This window comes from Salvelinus alpinus, chromosome 22 (assembly GCF_045679555.1).
Source record: "Salvelinus alpinus chromosome 22, SLU_Salpinus.1, whole genome shotgun sequence".
Taxonomy (NCBI): Eukaryota; Metazoa; Chordata; class Actinopteri; order Salmoniformes; family Salmonidae; genus Salvelinus; species Salvelinus alpinus.
Genome location: NC_092107.1, coordinates 47,350,225 through 47,374,463, shown reverse-complemented (window position 1 = coordinate 47,374,463; position 24,239 = coordinate 47,350,225). Strand labels below are relative to the sequence as shown.

General features: G+C 43.5%; 1 protein-coding gene and 2 pseudogenes across 1 annotated transcript; all 3 read right to left on the bottom strand.

Annotated features, from left to right (window-relative positions):
* Positions 1 to 1,394: 1,394 nt before the first annotated feature.
* Positions 1,395 to 7,167, bottom strand: LOC139549562 (P2Y purinoceptor 13-like). The gene is made up of 4 exons (XM_071360188.1): positions 6,798 to 7,167; positions 3,350 to 3,549; positions 2,850 to 3,239; positions 1,395 to 2,511 (listed from the first exon to the last, which is right to left on the bottom strand). Exons 2-4 carry the CDS (start codon positions 3,530 to 3,532, stop codon positions 2,044 to 2,046), a joined length of 1,041 nt encoding a protein of 346 aa, XP_071216289.1. The 5' UTR covers positions 3,533 to 3,549; positions 6,798 to 7,167; the 3' UTR covers positions 1,395 to 2,043.
* A 4,047-nt stretch (positions 7,168 to 11,214) lies between these two features.
* LOC139549689 (P2Y purinoceptor 13-like) lies at positions 11,215 to 21,523 on the bottom strand (annotated as a pseudogene).
* On the bottom strand, positions 21,407 to 23,634 carry LOC139549816 (P2Y purinoceptor 13-like; annotated as a pseudogene).
* Between the last annotated feature and the right edge of the window lie 605 nt (positions 23,635 to 24,239).

The following is a 24,239-nucleotide window of genomic DNA, read 5'->3' as shown; positions in this document are numbered from 1 at the left end:
TCTACCCTCCCTACCTGCTTTGGTCAGATGTGCCAGACCACGGCCCACGCTTTCTGTTTCCACAGCGTCACCCACGGGCGGACGTGGCGTTTCGGGGAGGCTATGCCAGGACCAGAGAGCTGTGGATCAGGACGATGGGACCAACGCGTTGTAACGCCCGCAGCCCCCTGGGCTCACTCTGGATGACGGAATCTGTCACACCCGGCAACACACAGCCACCCGGCAACACACAGCCTCCCGGCAACACACAGCCACCTAACAACACACAGCCACCCGGCAACACACAGCCACCTAACAACACACAGCCACCTAACAACACACAGCCACCCGGCAACACACAGCCACCCGGCAACACACAGCCACCCTGCAACACACAGCCACCTAACAACACACAGCCACCCGGCAACACACAGCCACCTAACAACACACAGCCACCCGGCAACACACAGCCACCCGGCAACACACAGCCACCTAACAACACACAGCCACCCGGCAACACACAGCCACCCGGCAACACACAGCCACCCGGCAACACACAGCCACCCGGTAACACACAGCCACCCGGCAACACACAGCCACCCGACAACACACAGCCACCCGACAACACACAGCCACCCGGCAACACACAGCCACCCGGCAACACACAGCCACCCGGCAACACACAGCCACCCGGCAACACACAGCCACCCGGCAACACACAGCCACCTAACAACACACAGCCACCTAACAACACACAGCCACCCGGCAACACACAGCCACCTAACAACACACAGCCACCTAACAACACACAGAGCTCACACAATACAACACAACCCTGGGAAGACAGACCATAGGGGAGGAAGAAGAAGAGGACGAGGACCAGGTCTTTGTCAATGTTTCGTAAAAGCTAATTAACTGTTGATTCTAGTGTTTCCTGCCTGTTTCCTTCTGCTTTGTAAAGTCTGGAGCTTATGACTCATGTTGGGTTTTCAGTTTTGTGTGTAACAACACCATATTTAAACGCAGTCCACAGTGTGAATGATTCCTGTTCTGACGTTTTAATACTAGTTATGTATCCATCCACGCCTACTAACCCTCAATTTACTGTAATCCTGCAGCAACAGGAAATGGGAATTATGTGGATTATAATTAATGGACAATTTTTCTAAGGGTTGATTTTCATTTTTTTGTAAGGAAAGAAATGTCAGACTTGATTTAAGTGGAAATGAGAAACTTCAGAAGCCTTTTTTTAAACCTCAAATACACTACAACTTTAAATGATCATGCATTGCAAGAAAGTTCTCCTGTGACAGAGTGATCAAATTAAGATCCTACATTTTGTATAGCTCTGTTGAAATGCAGTTATTTCTGGATTGCTGTAAATGGCCATAAACACCACTATATCCTCGCAAACGTAACTTTGAATCTTTATTAAACCAACCATTTTTACCCTTCAGTATTTGTGTACAGATTGGTGTTTGCAGGAGATGTGTGAGTTAATGTGTTTTTGAACAACATGTACATTGTAAATGAATTTTAACTCGTGACGGTATCGCCCCATACGATACACACAAAGAACATTTTATTTTTTTCATGCATGTAATTGTCACACTCACTTTATCTAAAAGCGCTCAGTCAAGTTGTTTTCCTTTCTGGTGAAATGAATGAAGAAGGAAGGTCCAGTTTGGAGAAGATTAGAGAAAGGGAAGTGAGAGCTGACAGTAAGCTACGCCGAGGAAAAAGACTGAATGACTCGACGAACGTTAGAGACGGACACATTAGCCTGGGTTGTCTCTTGTGGATGATTTTTAACATGATATTTGGAAAAGCCCTGAGTCAGTTTGTTTCAGAATGCTCATCACAGAGGTGATGTGGGAACCCTGCTGTTTATAGCCTATTAGACCTGCAACATTGTCTTAGTAAACAGAGCCACTTATCCAAAGATGTTTTGAAGGATTTACTCTGGTCACAATCTGTCCAAGGGTTAACATCAGGCCAAGATAGATCTACAATTCAACAAGGCTGGGAGAAAAACAAAATAAAATAATCATGTCCATTGTGCTTCTAGGCCGTACTGACATCCAACATTCTGTTATTCACCACCTGTGACATCTCCAAATGTGTAGAGGTTGCCGTGGGCGACTCCAAAGCACCCTGGGGGAGGGGCTTGCGATTGAGCATGGCTGTCAATCTTTTCCGGAACACCCTGCACAGGAACACATAGATCAGCGGGTCCAGACACACGTTAGTGGCACAGAGCCAGAGAGTGGTCTCCTTGGCAACGTAGAGCGCGTTCTGCGCCCAGCATTGGTTGGCTATTTTTCGCGTCTGGGTGAGAGTGTAGGGCACTCTGGCGAAATGAAAAGGGGCGAAACAAATGAAAAACACCACCACTACCACGAAGACTTTGGCCTTGGTCCTGCGGCTAGCCGCGTTGGAGCCACTACGCAAGGCTTTGTAGGACTCGTAGACTTTACGACTGATGAAGGTGTAACAAAACAGCATCAGAGCCAGTGTTCCCCAGAACACCACCTGGGAAGAAGAGGAGGAAACTCAGTAAGGCACAATAATTTATTTTTTAAACCACAAATAGGTGTATAAAGTGGCATAAAAAAAAATCCAAAGTTTAGACACTCGTGTTGGTTTGCAAGTTTAATAACGTTTAACGTGTGGGCTAAGTCATTATTAAAATACACCAAACACTTATCAGCCAAAGCCTTCGTCAGGGTGGCAACATGTAATCAGTAGAAATGTATTGAACAACAGGGTCAATATCTATAAATACTGCCCCTTGGTTAGCCAGGTTAACGTACTAACGCCAGGATACCATTCAGTGTAGCGATGCCGACGTACAAGAATGTAGCCCGTACCTGGCAGAAGTAGTTGAAGCCCTCGTGCCACAGCATACCGGCCGGACCCTTCAGAGAGGTACACTTCAGCCGACCGCCAGAGAGCGTCGGTGTACGGTCACTCAGAATGGCATTGGGCAGAGCCAGAGAAACCATCACAGCCCAGACGGCCACACTCAAAGCCTGTCCCACTCCGACCCTCTGGAGGGCGCACTTCCCAAAGGGCCTGACTATCTTGAGGTAACGGTCCAGGCTGATGAGCCCCAGGAGCAGGATACTGATGTACATGGTGGTGTAGAAGAGGACGGCAGAGTAGCGACAGTAGAACGCACGCAGACGCCAGGAGCCCACGCCGGCGTCCGTGAGGACCTTCACCGGGATGGACAGAGTCATCAGTAGGTCTGCCACCACCTGTTGACAGAATGGCCGTCCACGTCAGTCGTCAGTCGTATTGTTAAACTATTCTTGACAGTCGAACTTAAATTTGGTTTATCACAGAAAATAAATGCTGGTTCCCTTACTACGTTCTTCAGGTAGACCACGAAGGTGGTGGTGCTACGGATGTTGAAGAAGATCCATGCAGCCAGGCAGTTGAGTACCAGCGCAAACAGGAAGAGGGCGCTGTAGAGACAGGGGAAGACCACCGCCGTCACACTGGTGTCACGCACACACTTCAGAGACAGGTTTGATTGGCTGCCATTCATCCTCACGCCCAGCAGTACTATGGAGAGAAACACAATAAAATGATTGGATGAGTGGTAAACGGCAAGGCCTCTATTTCCCCATAGCAACACAACATGCATTCACCAATAAGAGAGGGAGAGAGAGAGAGAGAGAGAGACAACCACTCCACGGAATCAGAACCTGAGACAGAGCTGCATTTCCTGACAAATGTAAAAAATAGAAAACAATTAGAAAGTGTCATTTTAATAACCTCTCTGATTAGGATAGGCTACCCGTCCTGTTGGGGGAAGACGCAGAGAGCTGTGGGTTGGCTGCACCCTGCCTCCCTACACCTCCACCCGGACAGCTGGTCTGGCTCGTGGGTGATCTACGAGGGCCCCAGTTCCTACTCTGACCTGACCTACCTGGAGCTGCCTTAAGCTGGGGCCCGTCGGACGTGGCCTTCTCCTGTCTGTTTGAGTGTGGCACCAGCATGGCCTGTGATGAGATCTCCTACAGCATCTTCACCCTCTACTAGCTCATTAACAACCTGCCCCCGCAAAACAGCCAACTGGTAACACACAGCCACCCGGGAACAAACAGCCACCCGGTAACAAACAGCCACCCAGTAACACACAGCCACCCGGTAACACACAGCCACCCGGTAACAAACAGCCACCCGGCAACACACAGCCACCCGGTAACACACAGCCACCCACTAACACACAGCCACCCGGGAACAAACAGCCACCCGGTAACACACAGCCACCCGGCAACACACAGCCACCCGGCAACACACAGCCACCCGGCAACACACAGCCACCCACTAACACACAGCCACCCGGTAACACACAGCCACCCGGTAACACACAGCCACCCAGTAACACACAGCCACCCGGCAACACACAGCCACCCGGCAACACACAGCCACCCGCAACACACAGCCACCCGGAAACACACAGCCACCCGGCAACACACAGCCACCCACTAACACACAGCCACCCGGTAACAAACAGCCACCCGGTAACACACAGCCACCCGGCAACACACAGCCACCCGGAAACACACAGCCACCCGGCAACACGCAGCCACCCGGCAACACACAGCCACCCACTAACACACAGCCACCCGGGAACAAACAGCCACCCGGCAACACACAGCCACCCGGCAACACACAGCCACCCGGCAACACACAGCCACCCACTAACACACAGCCACCCGGTAACACACAGCCACCCGGTAACACACAGCAACCAACACACAGCCACCCGGTAACACACAGCCACCCGGTAACACACAACCACCCACTAACACACAGCCACCCGGTAACACACAACCACCCACTAACACACAGCCACCCGGTAACACACAGCCACCCGGTAACACACAGCCACCCGGTAACACACAGCCACCCGGTAACACACAGCCACCAACACACAGCCACCCGGTAACACACAGCCACCCGGTAACACACAGCCACCCGGTAACACACAGCAACCAACACACAGCCACCCGGTAACACACAGCCACCCGGTAACACACAACCACCCACTAACACACAGCCACCCGGTAACACACAACCACCCACTAACACACAGCCACCCGGTAACACACAGCCACCCGGTAACACACAACCACCCACTAACACACAGCCACCAACACACAGCCCCCCAGCAACAGGAAATGTGAATTATAATTAATGGACAATTTTGTAGCGGTTGATACATTTTTTTGTAAGGAAAAATCAAGTCTGACATTTCTAAGTAGAAATTAGAAACTTCAGAAGCCTTTTTTTAAACCTCAAATACACTACAACTTTAAATGATCATGCATTGCAAGAAAGTTCTCCTGTGACAGAGTGATCAAGTTAAGATCCTACATTTTGTAAAGCTCTGTTGAAATTGAGTAATTTCTGGATTGCTGTAATTGGACATGAACACCACTAGATGGTCCACAAACATACCTTTGAACCGTTATCAAACCAATCATTCTTCCCCTTCAGTATTTGTGTACAGATTGGTATTTGCATGTGTGCATGAGCTGTGCATGAGATGTGTGCATGAGCTGTGTGTGTTGTGTGTGCAAGAGCTGTGTGTGTCGCCTGTGCATGAGCTGTGTGTGTCGCATGTGCATGAGCTGTGTGTGTCGCGTGTGTATGAACTGTGTGTGTCGCGTGTGTATGAGCTGTGTGTGTCGTGTGTGCATGAGCTGTGTGTGTCGTGTGTGCATGAGCTGTGTGTGTCGTGTGTGCATGAGCTGTGTGTGTCGTGTGTGCATGAGCTGTGTGTGTCGTGTGTGCATGAGCTGTGTGTGTCGTGTGTGCATGAGCTGTGTGTGTCGCGTGTGCATGAGCTGTGTGTGTCGTGTGTGTATGAGCTGTGTGTGTCGCGTGTGCATGAGCTGTGTGTGTCGTGTGTGCATGAGCTGTGCTTTTGAACAACATGTACATTGTAAATGTATTTTATCTCACGTGACGGTATCGCCCCATACGATACACACAAACAACATTCTATTTTTTTCCTGCATGTAATTGTCACACTCACTTTATCTAAAAGAGCTCAGTCAAGTTGTTTTCCTTTCTGGTGAAATGAATGAAGAAGGAAGGTTCAGTTTGGAGAAGATTAGAGAAAGGGAAGTGAGAGCTGACGTAAGCTACGCCGAGGAAAAAGACTGAATGACTTGACGAACAAAGTCTCAAGTCAAACTTGTAACTTAGTCATCTTTTTTTTCCATCAACAAAAGTCTGTTTCTCGACCTTCCAGTGAGCCCATAATAAACTGTACACCAGTGTAGTCCTGTGTACTGAGCGATACAATATATACCGATGATAGACAGTACACGCACAGCGGCGGTCACTTCTTTACAACCTCCATCTGTCTGTCTGTCTCTGTATCCGCTTGCCTTGCCGCTTTACACAGGGAATCCAAACCCGTTTGGAATGACATTCAGTGCAGTAACAGGTGCTATGGTAACCAAGGCCTGTTTTCAAAGTTGGAACCATTTAGGGGTTTGTAGACTGATACTCAGAGGAGATGGAATCCCTTTCAAATCATGTTTCTACAACTTTATGAGAGATTGGAGTCAAATCCCCTAAAAAAAATACACTCAGTCCCAACATAAATCTGAATTGTTTCAGTCTGGACAGCTCACACTGTGCTGTACTTTAGGACATTCATTGAAAAAGTAAATTGAGTTTAAAAACATGCTTGAATGTGTCCTCGTCCCTGTGACAATTGTTATGCAGAATTGTTATTAAACACTGCCAAACATAAATGACGTTAAATGCATTAATGAAAATGTCCTTACCCTCCTTTAATTGAAGCTTTGATTTTGAAGAAAGTCACTGGAACAGACAATATGATGAACAAAACTCAGAAGTCTTCGCTCTATATGAAGAAGTGAAATATCCCAATTCAGCTGTTTTCCTTAGAATCTTTCCACACCTACCAACAAAGCGGTATATTTGAGTGTACTGTACAGTAAGCATGTGATGCTCTTTTGTACGGGTGTTCTCTGTATAAAGCTAGAGTGGGGTTTTCTTGTCGCAATCCCAATAACTTTGCCAGTCTTACTCTGTGTGAATGAGCCTGTCCCTCCTCTCTTCCTGTTTAATTGTCCACTGAGAGGTTGGTGCCAGTGTACATCAGTTTCACTAGGTGGTGAGTGGCGATGCAGCAGGCAGGACTCACTGCCTGACTGATATCTTAAGAGACCTCCGGGCCCCGGGCCGGACCCCATCCACTCCCCCTGGCCCAGTCCGCCCACCCCTTGCTCTTTAATGAGTTCAAACCCCCTTTGCAACCAGAAGAGCAAAGGGGCGGTGGTTGTGAGCACACAGTGTGGTTTTGAGCAAGAAAAAAAACATTTGTCTCTGCTGATTGCATGGCAGTGTGCATGACAGTGTGCATGACAGTGTGCAGGACAGTGTGCAGGGCAGTGTGCATGACAGTGTGCATGACAGTGTGCAGGACAGTGTGCAGGACAGTGTGCATGACAGTGTGCATGACAGTGTGCATGACAATGTGCAGGACAGTGTGCAGGACAGTGTGCATGACAGTGTGCATGACAGTGTGCATGACAATGTGCAGGACAGTGTGCAGGACAGTGTGCATGACAGTGTGCAGGACAGTGTGCATGACAGTGTGCAGGACAGTGTGCCGGGCAGTGTGCAGGACAGTGTGCCGGGCAGTGTGCAGGACAGTGTGCATGACAATGTGCCGGGCAGTGCGCAGGACAGTGTGCAGGACAGTGTGCATGACAATGTGCCGGGCAGTGTGCAGGACAGTGTGCAGGACAATGTGCAGTACAGTGTGCATGACAATGTGCCGGGCAGTGCGCAGGACAGTGTGCAGGACAGTGTGCATGACAATGTGCAGGACAGTGTGCAGTACAGTGTGCATGACAATGTGCAGGACAGTGTGCATGACAATGTGCAGGACAGTGTGCATGACAATGTGCAGGACAGTGTGCAGTACAGTGTGCATGACAATGTGCAGTACAGTGTGCCGGGCAGTGTGCATGACAGTGTGCATGACAATGTGCAGGACAGTGTGCATGACAGTGTGCATGACAATGTGCCGGGCAGTGCGCAGGACAGTGTGCAGGGCAGTGTGCCGGACAGTGTGCAGGGACAGTGTGCAGGACAGTGTGCAGGACAGTGTGCAGGGACAGTGTGCAGGGACAGTGTGCAGGACAGTGTGCAGGACAGTGTGCAGGACAATGTGTTATTCTATATGTTTGTGTGTTTCTTTGAGCTGGAGTGTTTGTTTTGCACAGCATCATCCCGTGCTTCTTGCAGCTGATTCGTTGAGACAACCGTTGTGGGTGTAGAAGATCAAGTTGTATAATGTATATACATTTAAAATACATTTCTTTATGTAAGATGTAGCTGATAAAAGGCAGAGGCTTGCTGAAGCTTGAGGTTGTTACCACTGTCGTGTCAATGCTATTTTAATGCTTTACAGATTAGTGATAAAATATCTGACTTCCTGTGTAATGTTTTTCTTTTCTAGGTCAGATTGTGTATGGGAACCAACAGTGAATGACCCAATTATTTCCTCCAAAAATACCCATACAACTGTTTGTTGCAAAACCCGCATAACCACAATGAGAAAAGTTCCCTCAACCACTGTATGAAATAAAAGTCAAACAGACAAACTTCCGTTATGACCGTTCGCTGAATTTTTAAAGGTTATTTACAGAAGTTGTGTATGAAATAACATTACTGTTAGTGCTGCCATCTACAAAACAAGAGTCTTCACTGTTTTTAATGGAGTCCAGTGACTACATTGATACGTGCAGTTCAGAGGTTACGCCTACATAACACAATACACAGGTACTAGGAGAACTAGACAAACCAGGTGTGATTGCCCACTGGGAACACCGTGTCATTTCAACGTGGATAAATAGGTTGAGACGTTGATCAATGAGATTAAAACTATATATAGTCACTCACTCAAAGAGACAGCCAAAAGTTCATTGAATTTCGAATGTGTTTCAACCATCTGAATGCACAACCAAATACCAATGGGAAAAACCATGTCTGATTTTTTTTATTTAGTTCTTATCTAAATGTGTTTTCACTGCATTTTTAACTATTTAAAACCACAACAAAGTTCAAATGGGAATAACATGTCAGATATGGTGTATGTATACAACAATTAAATGTGTTATTACTGTACTTAATCTAATAGCAGAACCAAATGACCTGGATTGCAGTTGAGACAACATGAGAAGTACATGATGCAAGTGATCAATGCAGTTTGAGATTTGGTACAGATTATTATAGCAATTGTGACTATAGCAATCTCCACTGACCTACGACCTTTGCATGTTATCTTGAACATTCACGTTTTCTATGATTACAGTAAGAAGACATTTATAGTTACAGCAGGCGAACCTCCAAATGTGGACATGGATGAGTTAGTCATTTTGTAAGGTTGAATAAAAATTGTTACATTAGTTTGTCAGATATCCCTTAACTTTATACTGCTATTTACTGTTTTTACAAAAGTAATATTGAATTGTGTTTGGCTGTCAACGCAATCAAATATCAATATTTAAAGGATATCTAACACATTGATAGTTTTATCTGAGCCACTTGGATTAATTCTATTCTTTATCTTTTTTTGTTAACCAGCCTTGCGATGGTTAACACGCTTAAACGTCTTACTCAAGTAGTCCATAGAGAAGGAGAGGGGAGCCTTCAGTCCTTGTTAGCGGGCCGTGTCGGTTGCTCTGTATTATCCTCAAAGCGTGCAAAAAAAGGTGTATAGTTTGTCTGTAAGCAATACTTCGGTTTCCGTGACGTGGCGGGTATTCTTTTTGTAGTCCGTAATTGCCTGTAGACCCTGCCACATACGTCTCGTGTCTGAGACGTTGAATTGTGACTCCACTTTGTCCCTGTACCGACATTTTGCTTGTTTAATGAATTGCCTTGTTGAGGGAATAACTACACTGTTTATATTCGGCCATATTCCCAGTCCTCTTTCCGTGGTTAAATGTGGTGGTTCGCGCTTTCAGTTTTGCGTGAATGCTGCCATCTATCTACGGTTTCTGGTTTGGGTAGGTTTTAATAGTCACAGTGGGTACGACATCTCCTGTACACTTCCTGATTAACTCAGTCACAGAGTCAGCGTATAGGTCGATGTTATTCTCTGAGGCTGCCCGGAACATTTACCAGTCCGCGTAATCAAAACAATCTTTAAACATGGATTCCGATATGTCAGACCAGCGTTGAATGGTTCTAGTCACGGGTACATCCTGTTTGAGTTTCTGCCTATAGGACGGTAGAAGCAAAATGGACTCGTGGTCGGATTTGCCGAAGGGAGGGCAGGGGAGGGCCTTGTATGCATCGCGGAAGTTAGAGTAGCAATGGTCCAGTGTATTACTCGCGCGGGTTCTGCAATCAATATGCTGATAGAATTTAGGTAGCCTAGTTCTCAAATGTTTCTTTGTTAAAATCCCCAGCTACAATAAATGCAGCCTCAGGATATATAGTTTCCAGTTTACATAGAGTCTAGTGAAGTTCCTTGATGGTTGTCGTGCTATCAGCTTGAGGCGGTATATACACATCTGTGACGATAACTGACGGGAATTCTCTTGGGAGATAATATGGTCGACATTTGATTGTAAGGAAGTCTAGGTGAGGTGAACAGAACGACTTGAGTTCCTGTATGTTGTTATGATTACACCATGAGTCGTTAATCATGAAGCATACACCCCCCGCCCTTCTTCTTCCCAGAGAGGTGTTTATTTCTGTCGGCGTGGCGTATGATGAAACCGGGTGGCTGTACCGACTCCGACGACATATCCCGAGAGAGCCATGTTTCCGTGAAACAGAGAATGTTAGAATCTCTGATGTCTCTCTGGAAGGCAACCCTTGCCCTAATTCCATCCACCTTGTTGTCTAGAGACTGGACATTGGCGAGAAGTATACTCGGAAGACATAGTAAAAACATTTTTTCATCACTAAAACGGCTTCCCTCAAACTGTCTCTCTGTCAAAGATGGGTGGAAACATTTAAACAAGTTTAGAACAAAATAAAACTAATTTAAGATAAAGATGTTAAGTTTTCCTCAGGAAGTTTTTTTCAAATCCCCTATTTAGCCTACAATATGTTTTTGTCTCAATTAGAGAAATGTCCAAATGAATGTCCTGTCTAATTGTTCTTTCTACTCCTCCCTGTCTATGTTGAGCTGTACTCTGTGGTGCCTGATGTTATTTATGCAGGTGTCCCTCCTCGATTCAACATTCCCATCCGTTTCTCTCTGAACTCCCTGCACAGCAAGAGGAGTAGACGAGTGGGTCCAGGCAGATGTTGGTGGTGGACAGCCACAGCGTCACCTTTTTAGCGATCTTGATGGAGACTTGAGAACAGGCCTTGTCATCGTTGGTCTGCTGAAAGGTGTATGGGATCTGCACGGTGTGGGAGCGGAATAAAGCACACAGAGAACACGACCAGAACCAGGAAGACACGGAACTTGGTCTTTTGCTTGCCCTGGCTGTTGTTGCTGCCAGAGTTTCTGAAGGACTGGAGGACCTTGTTGGTGATACACATGTAGCAAACTACAACCAGTATGCTCACGGCCCAGAACATCTATGAACACAACCACACCTGTGTGAAGTCTGACCCCAGCTGGGTTCATCGTGGACATACAGGAAGTAACCATCTCGTTGCTGGCACAGTATCAGTCAGTATCACAGTATCACTGGCACAGTATCAGTCAGTATCACAGTATCACTGGCACAGTATCAGTCAGTATCACAGTATCACTGGCACAGTATCAGTCAGTATCACAGTATCACTGGCACAGTATCAGTCAGTATCACAGTATCACTGGCACAGTATCAGTCAGGATCACTGGCACAGTATCAGTCAGTATCACTGGCACAGTATCAGTCAGTATCACAGTATCACTGGCACAGTATCAGTCAGTATCACAGTAGGATAGGATAAAGTAATCCTTCTAACCCCCCCCCCCCCTTAAAAGAGTTAGATGCACTATTGTAAAGTGGTTGTTCCACTGGATATCATAAGGTGAATGCACCAATTTGTAGGTCGCTCTGGATAAGAGCGTCTGCTAAATGACTTAAATGTAAATGTAATGTAATCAGTCAGTATCATAGTATCACTGGCACAGTATCAGTCAGGATCATGGAAGGGAGAGCAGTGACTCCAAACAGCGTCACCCACACCAAGGCAGACAGCACTTTACTGAAGACCAGGTTCTGACCCAACAACTTGCCACAGGGCCTGATGATCTTGAAGAAGTGATCCAGACTGATGAGGCCCAGGAGAGGGATTCTAGTGTAGAAGATAATACCGGAGTAGCGACAAGCGAACTCTCATAACCCAACAGATGAGGTTGGATTTTTATTTTTTTAAATGTATCCTTTATTTAACTAGGCAAGTCAGTTAACCACATCTAGGTCACAATGGTTGAAAGGACCACAGTCCAAAAGAAGAGTGGGGTTGTCAGGTTAGGTGTCTGGTTAGGTGTCATTGCAGAATCTGAAAGAAGGGAGAGGAAAATGTATTGAAATATCTCAGTATAATCCATTGTTTTGAAATATCTCAGTATAATCCATTGTTTTGAAATATCTCAGTATAATCCATTGTTTTGAAATATCTCAGTATAATCCATTGTTTTGAAATATCTCAGTCTAATCCATTGTCTGCCAAATGATAAACTTTTTCAAGGGCTCTCCTAGGTCTATATGAAAACATGCAAAATAAAGACACTGAGAATTTAACATAATTTAACATGATTTAATATAATTTAACATGATTTAACATGATTTAACATGATTTCACAGGATTGAACTGATTTGCATTAGTCGATGCATTGTTTTGGTTTTCTTTTGTTAGCATTAGCCTATAGTGAACCAAGGGAAGGAAGCTTAGCTTATAGTGAACCAATGGAAGGAAGCTTAGCCTATAGTGAACCAAGGGAAGGAAGCTTAGCCTATAGGGAACCAAGGGAAACATGCGTAGCCTATAGTGAACCAAGGGAAGGAAGCGTAGCCTATAGTGAACCAAGGGAAGGAAGCTTAGCCTATTGTGAACCAAGGGAAAGAAGCTTAGCCTATAGTGAACCAAGGGAAGGAAGCTTAGCCTATAGTCAACCAAGGGAAGGAAGCTTAGCCTATAGTGAACCAAGGGAAGGAAGCTTAGCCTATAGTGAACCAGGGAAGGAAGCTTAGCCTATAGTGAACCAGGGAAGGAAGCTTAGCCTATAGTGAACCAGGGAAGGAAGCTTAGCCTATAGTGAACCAGGGAAGGAAGCTTAGCCTATAGTGAACCAAGGGAAAGAAGCTTAGCCTATAGGAAATCAAGGGAAAGAAGCTTAGCTTATAGTGAACCAAAATAAGGAAGCTTAGCCTATAGTGAACCAAGGGAAGGAAGCTTAGCCTATAGGGAACCAAGGGAAACATGCGTAGCCTATAGTGAACCAAGGGAAGGAAGCTTAGCCTATAGTGAACCAAGGGAAGGAAGCTTAGCCTATAGTGAACCAGGGGAAGGAAGCTTAGCCTATTGTGAACCAAGGGAAAGAAGCTTAGCCTATAGTGAACCAAGGGAAGGAAGCTTAGCCTATAGTCAACCAAGGGAAGGAAGCTTAGCCTATTGTGAACCAAGGGAAAGAAGCTTAGCCTATAGTGAACCAGGGAAGGAAGCTTAGCTTATAGTGAACCAAGGGAAGGAAGCTTAGCCTATAGTCAACCAAGGGAAGGAAGCTTATCCTATAGTGAACCAGGGAAGGAAGCTTAGCCTATAGTGAACCAAGAGAAGGAAGCTTAGCCTATAGTGAACCAAGGGAAGGAAGCTTAGCCTATAGTGAACCAAGGGAAGGAAGCTTAGCCTATAGTGAACCAAGAGAAGGAAGCTTAGCCTATAGTCCCAAGGGAAGGAAGCTTAGCCTATAGTGAACCAGGGAAGGAAGCTTAGCCTATAGTGAACCAGGGAAGGAAGCTTAGCCTATAGTGAACCAAGGGAAGGAAGCTTAGCTTATAGTGAACCATAAAACAGCTCAGAGAAAGGAGAGACTTTTATCCACTGATACATTTACTCACCTAGCAACCTGAAGGGAGACACCTAGGAAGTTGTAAAACTGAATGTATTCAACTGAAATGTGTCTTCTGTGTTGAACCCAACCCCTCTGAATCACAGAGGTGTGGGGGACTGCCATAATCGACATCCACGGAACAGTGGGTTAAATGACAGATTTTTACCTTGTCAGCTGGGCAACCTTTCGGTCACTGGCCCAACGCACTACCCACTAGGCTACCTGCCGTCCCCCCAAGAAGACAATCAGTGGTCTGACTGTACGGTGGTGTAGTGCTCTACCACTGTAAAATCAAGGTGTGAACCTCCTAACCACCTAACCGCCTAAAATCCTAACCTCCTAACCTCCTAATCTCCTAAACCCCTAACCTCCTAACCTCCTAACCTCCTAACCCCTAACCTCCTAACCCCTAACCTCCTAACCTCCTAACCTCCTAACCCCTAACCTCCTAACCTCCTAACCTCCTGACCTCCTAAACCCCTAACCTCCTAACCTCCTAAACCCCTAACCTCCTAATCTCCTAAACCCCTAACCACCTAACCTCCTAACCTCCTAAACCCCTAACCTCCTAACCTCCTTACCACCTAAACCCCTAACCACCTAACCTCCTAACCTCCTAAACCCCTAACCTCCTAACCACCTAACCTCCTAACCTCCTAACCTCCTAACCTCCTAACCTCCTAACCTCCTAAACCCCTAACCTCCTAACCTCCTAACCTCCTAACCTCCTAACCTCCTAACCTCCTAACCGCCTAAACCCCTAACCTCCTAACCTCCTAACCTCCTAACCACCTAACCTCCTAACCTCCTAACCTCCTAAACCCCTAACCTCCTAACCTCCTAACCGCCTAACCTCCTAACCCCTAACCTCCCGACCTCCCGACCTCCCAACCTCCTAACCTCATAACCCCCTAACCTCCTAACCACTTAACCTCCTAAACTCCTAACCTCCTAACGTCCTAAAGCTCACACCTTGACCTTCCCTGAAATGACCCAAGAAGGTTTTACGTGTCCGGACAGATGAAAAGGGAAATAGAGTGCCGCTGAAGCAACAGCACTACACCACCGTACGGTTACGTTATTGTGAGTCTCTAATGCAGTGTATCATTTGCACAGCATTATTTTAACCCAGATAGTCTCGTTTTGACATACTGTAGACTAATCTGCCAACCAAAAATATATCTTTAACCTAATAGGACCATGTTATTCCTTTATTGCTATGTTAAATTTTTTTTTGTTGTATACAATACTGTTGTGGAAAATTAGATCCAAAGATTAATGTAGAGACTATTTAATTGTATAATTGAAAAGTCTTGAGTACACGCAGCTGCAGGGGAGATTTGCCAATGATTTCACAGGGAATAACTCAAAGAGTAAATGGTTCCATGTCCCTTATACAGTGGGAGGTGATAATACAACCCTTTTGGTTACACAACAGTTATTCTATAAGTTGACAACTGTTCCAGAACACAATGGCCTTGTGTTTTAGGGTGCAAACATACCAGGAGTCTATGAAAGGCAGGACATCACAGTCCAACACAGAACATATTCCCCATTGAGAATTTACAACAGCTCCACCCTAAATTCTGCCACCACAATACGATATACTTTATTATCCATTTACATGGAAATTCATTTTGTGAATTCAACTTACCAACACACAAAAAACAATACAGCATAATAATACAATATGGAAAACACTGGAAAGCTAATAGTTAGCATGGGGGCCATCTGACCACAACATCCTCATAACCTGCAACTAAGAGTGACTGGAAGATGGGAGAGCTCTAACCTCAACAAGGGGGTTGCTACGGTGACATGTGGAATTGTTTTAAGACGGTCACACCATGGATCATTTAGCTATTTGATTTAGAATTTTAGGACCCCTGTAGGTATCAAAACAAATATCTAAAAAATTATTAGATTAAATATTGAATTTGGACTTTACTGCTATAGCCCGTAGAAACGCACTGAATAACACTCATAAAGAAGAAAACATCAATCTGAAGGAACAAGGTGATGAAGTGTCTGTCCTTTTTCTAGGAGATAGAAGAAAGCTCAAGGAGTTAATTTTATTAGATTTTTTTTGACACATATTTAACCCCTTTTTTTATGTGGTACAACACTATTTCTATGAGCAAATCCATAGTATACATATAACTAGTAGGATAGTACATCATAACTAGTAGGATAGTACATCATAACTAGTAGGATAGTATACATATAACTAGTAGGATAGTATACATATAACTAGTAGGATAGTACATCATAACTAGTAGGATAGTACATATAACTAGTAGGATAGTACATCATAACTAGTAGGATAGTACATCATAACTAGTAGGATAGTACATCATAACTAGTAGGATAGTACATCATAACTAGTAGGATAGTACATATAACTAGTAGGATAGTACATATAACTAGTAGGATAGTACATCATAACTAGTAGGATAGTACATATAACTAGTAGGATAGTACATATAACTAGTAGGATAGTACATCATAACTAGTAGGATAGTACATATAACTAGTAGGATAGTATACATATAACTAGTAGGATAGTACATCATAACTAGTAGGATAGTACATCATAACTAGTAGGATAGTACATCATAACTAGTAGGATAGTACATCATAACTAGTAGGATAGTACATCATAACTAGTAGGATAGTACATATAACTAGTAGGATAGTACATATAACTAGTAGGATAGTACATCATAACTAGTAGGATAGTACATATAACTAGTAGGATAGTACATATAACTAGTAGGATAGTACATCATAACTAGTAGGATAGTACATATAACTAGTAGGATAGTACATCATAACTATTTTATTTATTTATTTATTTTATTTTACCAGGTAAGTTGACTGAGAACACGTTCTCATTTGCAGCAACGACCTGGGGAATAGTTACAGGGGAGAGGAGGGGGATGAATGAGCCAATTATAAACTGGGGATTATTAGGTGACCATGATGGTTTGAGGGCCAGATTGGGAATTTAGCCAGGACACCGGGGTTAACACCCCTACTCTTACGATAAGTGCCATGGGATCTTTAATGACCTCAGAGAGTCAGGACACCCGTTTAACGTCCCATCCGAAAGACTGCACCCTACACAGGGCAGTGTCCCCAATCACTGCCCTGGGGCATTGGGATATTTTTCAGACCAGAGGAAAGAGTGCCTCCTACTGGCCCTCCAACACCACTTCCAGCAGCATCTGGTCTCCCATCCAGGGACTGACCAGGACCGACCCTGCTTAGCTTCAGAAGCAAGCCAACAGTGGTATGCAGGGTGGTATGCTGCTGGCTCTAGTGGACACCTAGTGGATTCATTTCTAATAATACTAGTAGGATAGTACATCACACCTAGTGGATTCATTTCTAATATAACTAGTAGGATAGTACATCACACCTAGTGGATTCATTTCTAATAATACTAGTAGGATAGTACATCACACCTAGTGGATTCATTTCTAATATAACTAGTAGGATAGTACATCACACCTAGTGGATTCATTTCTAATATAACTAGTAGGATAGTACATCACACCTAGTGGATTCATTTCTAATATAACTAGTAGGATAGTACATCACACCTAGTGGATTCATTTCTAATATAACTAGTAGGATAGTACATCACACCTAGTGGATTCATTTCTAATATAACTAGTAGGATAGTACATCACACCTAGTGGATTCATTTCTAATATAACTAGTAGGATAGTACATCACACCTAGTGGATTCATTTCTAATAATACTAGTAGGATAGTACATCACACCTAGTGGATTCATTTCTAATAATACTAGTAGGATAGTACATCACACCTAGTGGATTCATTTCTAATAATACTAGTAGGATAGTACATCACACCTAGTGGATTCATTTCTAATAATACTAGTAGGATAGTACATCACACCTAGTGGATTCATTTCTAATAATACTAGTAGGATAGTACATCACACCTAGTGGATTCATTTCTAATAATACTAGTAGGATAGTACATCACACCTAGTGGATTCATTTCTAATAATACTAGTAGGATAGTACATCACACCTAGTGGATTCATTTCTAATAATACTAGTAGGATAGTACATCACACCTAGTGGATTCATTTCTAATAATACTAGTAGGATAGTACATCACACCTAGTGGATTCATTTCTAATAATACTAGTAGGATAGTACATCACACCTAGTGGATTCATTTCTAATATAACTAGTAGGATAGTACATCACACCTAGTGGATTCATTTCTAATAATACTAGTAGGATAGTACATCACACCTAGTGGATTCATTTCTAATAATACTAGTAGGATAGTACATCACACCTAGTGGATTCATTTCTAATAATACTAGTAGGATAGTACATCACACCTAGTGGATTCATTTCTAATAATACTAGTAGGATAGTACATCACACCTAGTGGATTCATTTCTAATATAACTAGTAGGATAGTACATCACACCTAGTGGATTCATTTCTAATAATACTAGTAGGATAGTACATCACACCTAGTGGATTCATTTCTAATATAACTAGTAGGATAGTACATCACACCTAGTGGATTCATTTCTAATAATACTAGTAGGATAGTACATCACACCTAGTGGATTCATTTCTAATAATACTAGTAGGATAGTACATCACACCTAGTGGATTCATTTCTAATATAACTAGTAGGATAGTACATCACACCTAGTGGATTCATTTCTAATAATACTAGTAGGATAGTACATCACACCTAGTGGATTCATTTCTAATAATACTAGTAGGATAGTACATCACACCTAGTGGATTCATTTCTAATATAACTAGTAGGATAGTACATCACACCTAGTGGATTCATTTCTAATAATACTAGTAGGATAGTACATCACACCTAGTGGATTCATTTCTAATAATACTAGTAGGATAGTACATCACACCTAGTGGATTCATTTCTAATATAACTAGTAGGATAGTACATCACACCTAGTGGATTCATTTCTAATAATACTAGTAGGATAGTACATCACACCTAGTGGATTCATTTCTAATAATACTAGTAGGATAGTACATCACACCTAGTGGATTCATTTCTAATATAACTAGTAGGATAGTACATCACACCTAGTGGATTCATTTCTAATAATACTAGTAGGATAGTACATCACACCTAGTGGATTCATTTCTAATAATACTAGTAGGATAGTACATCACACCTAGTGGATTCATTTCTAATAATACTAGTAGGATAGTACATCACACCTAGTGGATTCATTTCTAATATAACTAGTAGGATAGTACATCACACCTAGTGGATTCATTTCTAATAATACTAGTAGGATAGTACATCACACCTAGTGGATTCATTTCTAATAATACTAGTAGGATAGTACATCACACCTAGTGGATTCATTTCTAATAATACTAGTATGATAGTACATCACACCTAGTGGATTCATTTCTAATATAACTAGTAGGATAGTACATCACACCTAGTGGATTCATTTCTAATAATACTAGTAGGATAGTACATCACACCTAGTGGATTCATTTCTAATAATACTAGTAGGATAGTACATCACACCTAGTGGATTCATTTCTAATATAACTAGTAGGATAGTACATCACACCTAGTGGATTCATTTCTAATAATACTAGTAGGATAGTACATCACACCTAGTGGATTCATTTCTAATAATACTAGTAGGATAGTACATCACACCTAGTGGATTCATTTCTAATATAACTAGTAGGATAGTACATCACACCTAGTGGATTCATTTCTAATAATACTAGTAGGATAGTACATCACACCTAGTGGATTCATTTCTAATAATACTAGTAGGATAGTACATCACACCTAGTGTAATAACCCAAACCCTCTAATATAACTAGTAGGATAGTTTAACCTTCCACCAGGGGCCAGTATGATACTTGGTGAAACAGAACATCACACAACATAAAGTAGATAGTTCAGAAGAGTTTTTATTTTCTATACAGGCACAGGAGTCTAATCGGCTCTTATTAACCAACCGTGCTTTAAAAAAAATAAAAAAAAGTATTCCGTTTGTCAGGACCCGGTGTGAGAAACAGTCACTAATAGTCGGCAGAACCCAGAAGATGAGGCAGACACAGCAGTACTAGAGACGGTGGTTTAATCAAGGTAAAAGATCTTCAGGCAAAAATATAAATCCACAACGTCAAAAGTAAAGCCAAGAGAAAAAATGGATATCCTCCAAAATACAAAGAAAATCCACAAAGTGGTAAGAACAGCAGGGAAAAAACAAACCTCAAAAGACTAATCAAAAACAAACAAGAACAAAACCAGAGAACCTCTGGAAAATCCAACAAGAGAAATATATGTTCACCGCATGGCTGGGGCTGGGTGCTAACATACAAACACAGCGCAAAGAACTGAGGAACACAAAGGGATTAAATACCTACAAGGAAATGACACACAGGTGGAAATAATAATTAGAACAAGGGAAAAACAAAAGGTTCAAAAAAGGCGCAATGGGGGCATCTAGTGACCAAAAACCTGAACAATCCTGGCCAAATCCTGACACCGTTGTTCGTAACTTGTTTTGTACATATTGTAATGTTGCTGCTACCATCTCTTATGTGCCGAAACCAGCTTCTGAACATCAGAACTGAGATTGCTCCCCACAAAATGGCAAGCGGTACCCGGAGCGCCAAGTCTAGGTCCAAGAGGCTCCTAAATAGCTGCTACACCCAAGCCATAAGACTCCTGAATAGCGAATCAAATGGATACCCAGACTATTTGCATTGCCCCCCCCGCCCCCCGGAACGCTGCTGCTACTCTCTGTTATTATCTACGCATAGGCACTTTAATAACTCTACCTACATGTACATATTACCTCAATTACCTCGACACCGGTGCCCCCTGTACATAACCCCGCTATTGTTATTTACTGCTGCTCTTTAATTATTTGTTATTCTTATCTCTTACATTTATTTTGAATTTTTGGGGTATTTTCTTAAAACTTCATTGTTGGTTAAGGGCTTGTAAGTAAGCATTTCACTGTAAGGTCTACACCTGTTGTATTCGGCGCATGTGACAAATAACATTTGAATTGATTTGATTTGAGTCTCCCATGGGAGTCTCCTGTGTTTGGTTCTGATCCGCCGCTGTGTTGGGGCCGGACCCTCTCCCAGTGAGCCAGCTGCAGGTCCCAGGTGGGAGACGAAGGGTCTTGAACAGGGTGGTTCTGAAGGACTTACACAGGAAGAAGTAGATGAGAGGGTCCAGGAGGGAGTTGAGGGAGGACAGCCAGAGTGTACTCTCCTTCAGCTGGAAGAAGAACAGCTTGAGGTTGCAGTCAAACAGGTGTACCCTTGTCTGGCTCAGGGTGTACGGCACGCGGGAGAAGTGAAACGGCACGAAGCACACAAAGCACACGGCCAGCACCAGGAAGACGTTTGAACTCACACTCTTCCTCCCAGGCATTTTAATCAACACACAGTTCAGTTTAGTTAACCTTCCAGGAGAGGGCAGTATGATCTTCTGTGAAACATTCATCAGATCTTCACAATACATAGATAGAACATAGAGTTTTAGTTACCTAAATACAGATAGATTTGTCTACAAGGGGAGTCTCCTGTGCTGTGGTCTGATCCTCCCCTGTGTTGGGGCCGGACCCTCTCCCAGTGAGCCAGCTGCAGGTCCCAGGTGGGAGACGGAGCGTCTTGAACAGGGTGGTTCTGAAGGACTTACACAGGAAGAAGTAGATGAGAGGGTCCAGACAGACGTTCATGGCTGACATCCACAAGGTGATATTTTTAGAGATCCGTAAGGTAGCCTGGTTGTTTGGGTAACCTGAAGCTGGGTGTAGCGGATGCGTATAGAGGCCAAATACACAGCAAGAAAACCACCAGAACCAAAAACACCCGCACACGTTGGTCTTATGCCTCCCCTCGTCATTGCTGCTTCCTGATTTCCTGTATGATTGAAAAACCTTCCTTCCTTGCATATGTAGCAGAAACAAATAAGAACACACACCACCCAGAAGATTGAGCTGTTGAATATAACCCACGCCGCCGTGTCCTGCTTCGCTCTTCATTTCCACACAGGATTCATTAGTCTTGTTGGTGGGATCCTGATTGGTCAGGATCATGGTTGGAATGACATCAGTGGCCAACAGCACCACCCAGATGGAGGCAGACAGCACTTTGCCAAAGACCAGGTTCTGACCCAACAACCTGCCACAGGGCCGGATGATCTTGAAGAAGCGATCCAGACTGATGAGGCCCAATAGAATGAGGCTCATGTACATAAAGAGGTAGAAAATAACATCAGAGTAGCGACAGGCAAAGGCCTTCAGAGCCAGAGGAGCACTGGGCAGGATATTGGCTGCGTTGAGAGGGATGGTCAGGGTCATGAGAAGGTCAGCGGCCAGAAGGTTCTTCAGATACACCATGAAGGTGGACGTTGAGCGAAGGTGCCTGCAGACCCAGACTGCTACCCCATTGATGATGAGGACCAGGATGAACGACAGGAAGTAGAGACTTGTTATAGTCATATTTATGGTGTCTTCATTAAAGCCACAGTCCAGTGGAGGGGAAAGTGATGCCATTGTGGCTACTAGATTTGAGGAATCTGAAAAATATGGATAGCAAGAAAAATGTTTCAAATAAAAATGTATTTCTACATTTAAAGGGGAAATCTGAGATCGGTACATACATTTTTTAAATTTTAATTAATTCAATGCAGTCATTGTTTCTTGATGAATATAATTTAAGAATTTAAACGCTTCCTGTGCTTATTTCAACTGTCATATCCCATCGGAACCCAAATATAAGCTTGTTTCATTTGTAAACCATGTAATTGTAAAAAAAACTGCGTCTTCAAAATATGTTCAATGGAGAATTGTCTATATATCATTAATTTAACCCTCAAACGACCAACATATTTGACATGGATTACCAACTGGGGTCATTTAGACCCCAAAAAGAAACTATTGAAAAAAGCAATACTCAGAGCAACATATCAAATGATTTCTCATCAAAACATATACATGTAATTAATGTTATATAAAAATAAATAAAAAACAGAGTGTTATTTCAGCAAAATGACAATTAATTTGCATATTCAGTAAATTAAAATATGATTTTTTCTTCTTCTTATAATGTGCAGTTTTATTCAAATAGTCACCCTTTGCCATGATGACAGCTTTGCACATTCTTGGCGTTCTCTCAACCATCTTCACCTGGAATGCTTTTCCAACAGTCTTGAAGGAGTTCCCACATTTGCTGAGCACTTGTTGGCTGCTTTTCCTTCCCTCTGCAGTCCAGCTCATCCCAAACCATCTCAATTGGGTTGAGGTCGGGTGATTGTGGAGGACAGGTCATCTGATGCAGCACTCTCTTTCTTGGTCAAATAGCCCTTACACAGCCTGGAGGTGTTTTGGGTTATTGTCCTGTTGAAAAACAAATGATAGTCTCACTAAGCGCAAACAAGATTGGATGGCCTATCGCTGCAGAATGCTGTGGTAGCCATGCTGGTTAAGTGTGCCTTGAATTCTAAATAAATCACAGACAGTGTCGCCAGCAAAGCACCCCTACACCATCACACCTCCTCCTCCATGCTTCACGGTGGGAACCACACATGCGGAGATCATCCATTCACCTACTCTGCATCTCACAAAGACACAGAGGTTAGAACCAAAAATCTCAAATTTGTTTCTTGGCCCAACCAAGTCTCTTCTTCTTATTGGTGTCCTTTAGTAGTGGTTTCTTTGCAGCAATTCGACCATGAAGGCCTGATTCACGCAGTCTCTTCTGAACAGTTGATGTTGAGATGTGTCTGTTACTAAGTATTTATTTGAGCTGAAATTTCTGAGTCTGGTAAATCTAACGAACGTATCCTCTGCAGCAGAGGTAACTCTGGGTCTTCCTTTCCTGTGGCGGTCCTCATGAGAGTCGGTTTCATCAAGGCGCTTGAATTTACCACCGGTGGACTCCAATCACGTTGTAGAAACATCTCACGGATGATCAATGGAAACAGCTCAATGTTGAGTCTCACAGCAAAGTTTCTGAATACTTATGTAAATGTGATATTTCAGTTGTTAATAAAAACCTGTTTTTGTTTTGTCATTATGGGGTATTGTGTGTAGATTTATGAGGGGACAAAAACTATTGAATCCATTTTAGAATAAGGCTGTAAT

Coding starts and splice junctions, on each gene's coding strand:
- LOC139549562 (XM_071360188.1), bottom strand. CDS start 3,532: ATGAATGGCAGCCAATCAAACCTGTCTCTGAAGTGTGTGCGTGACACC. Junction 3,240..3,349: donor TGGTCTACCTGAAGAACGTA/GTAAGGGAACCA, acceptor TTCTGTCAACAG/GTGGTGGCAGACCTACTGAT. Junction 2,512..2,849: donor GCTTCAACTACTTCTGCCAG/GTACGGGCTACA, acceptor TCTTCTTCCCAG/GTGGTGTTCTGGGGAACACT.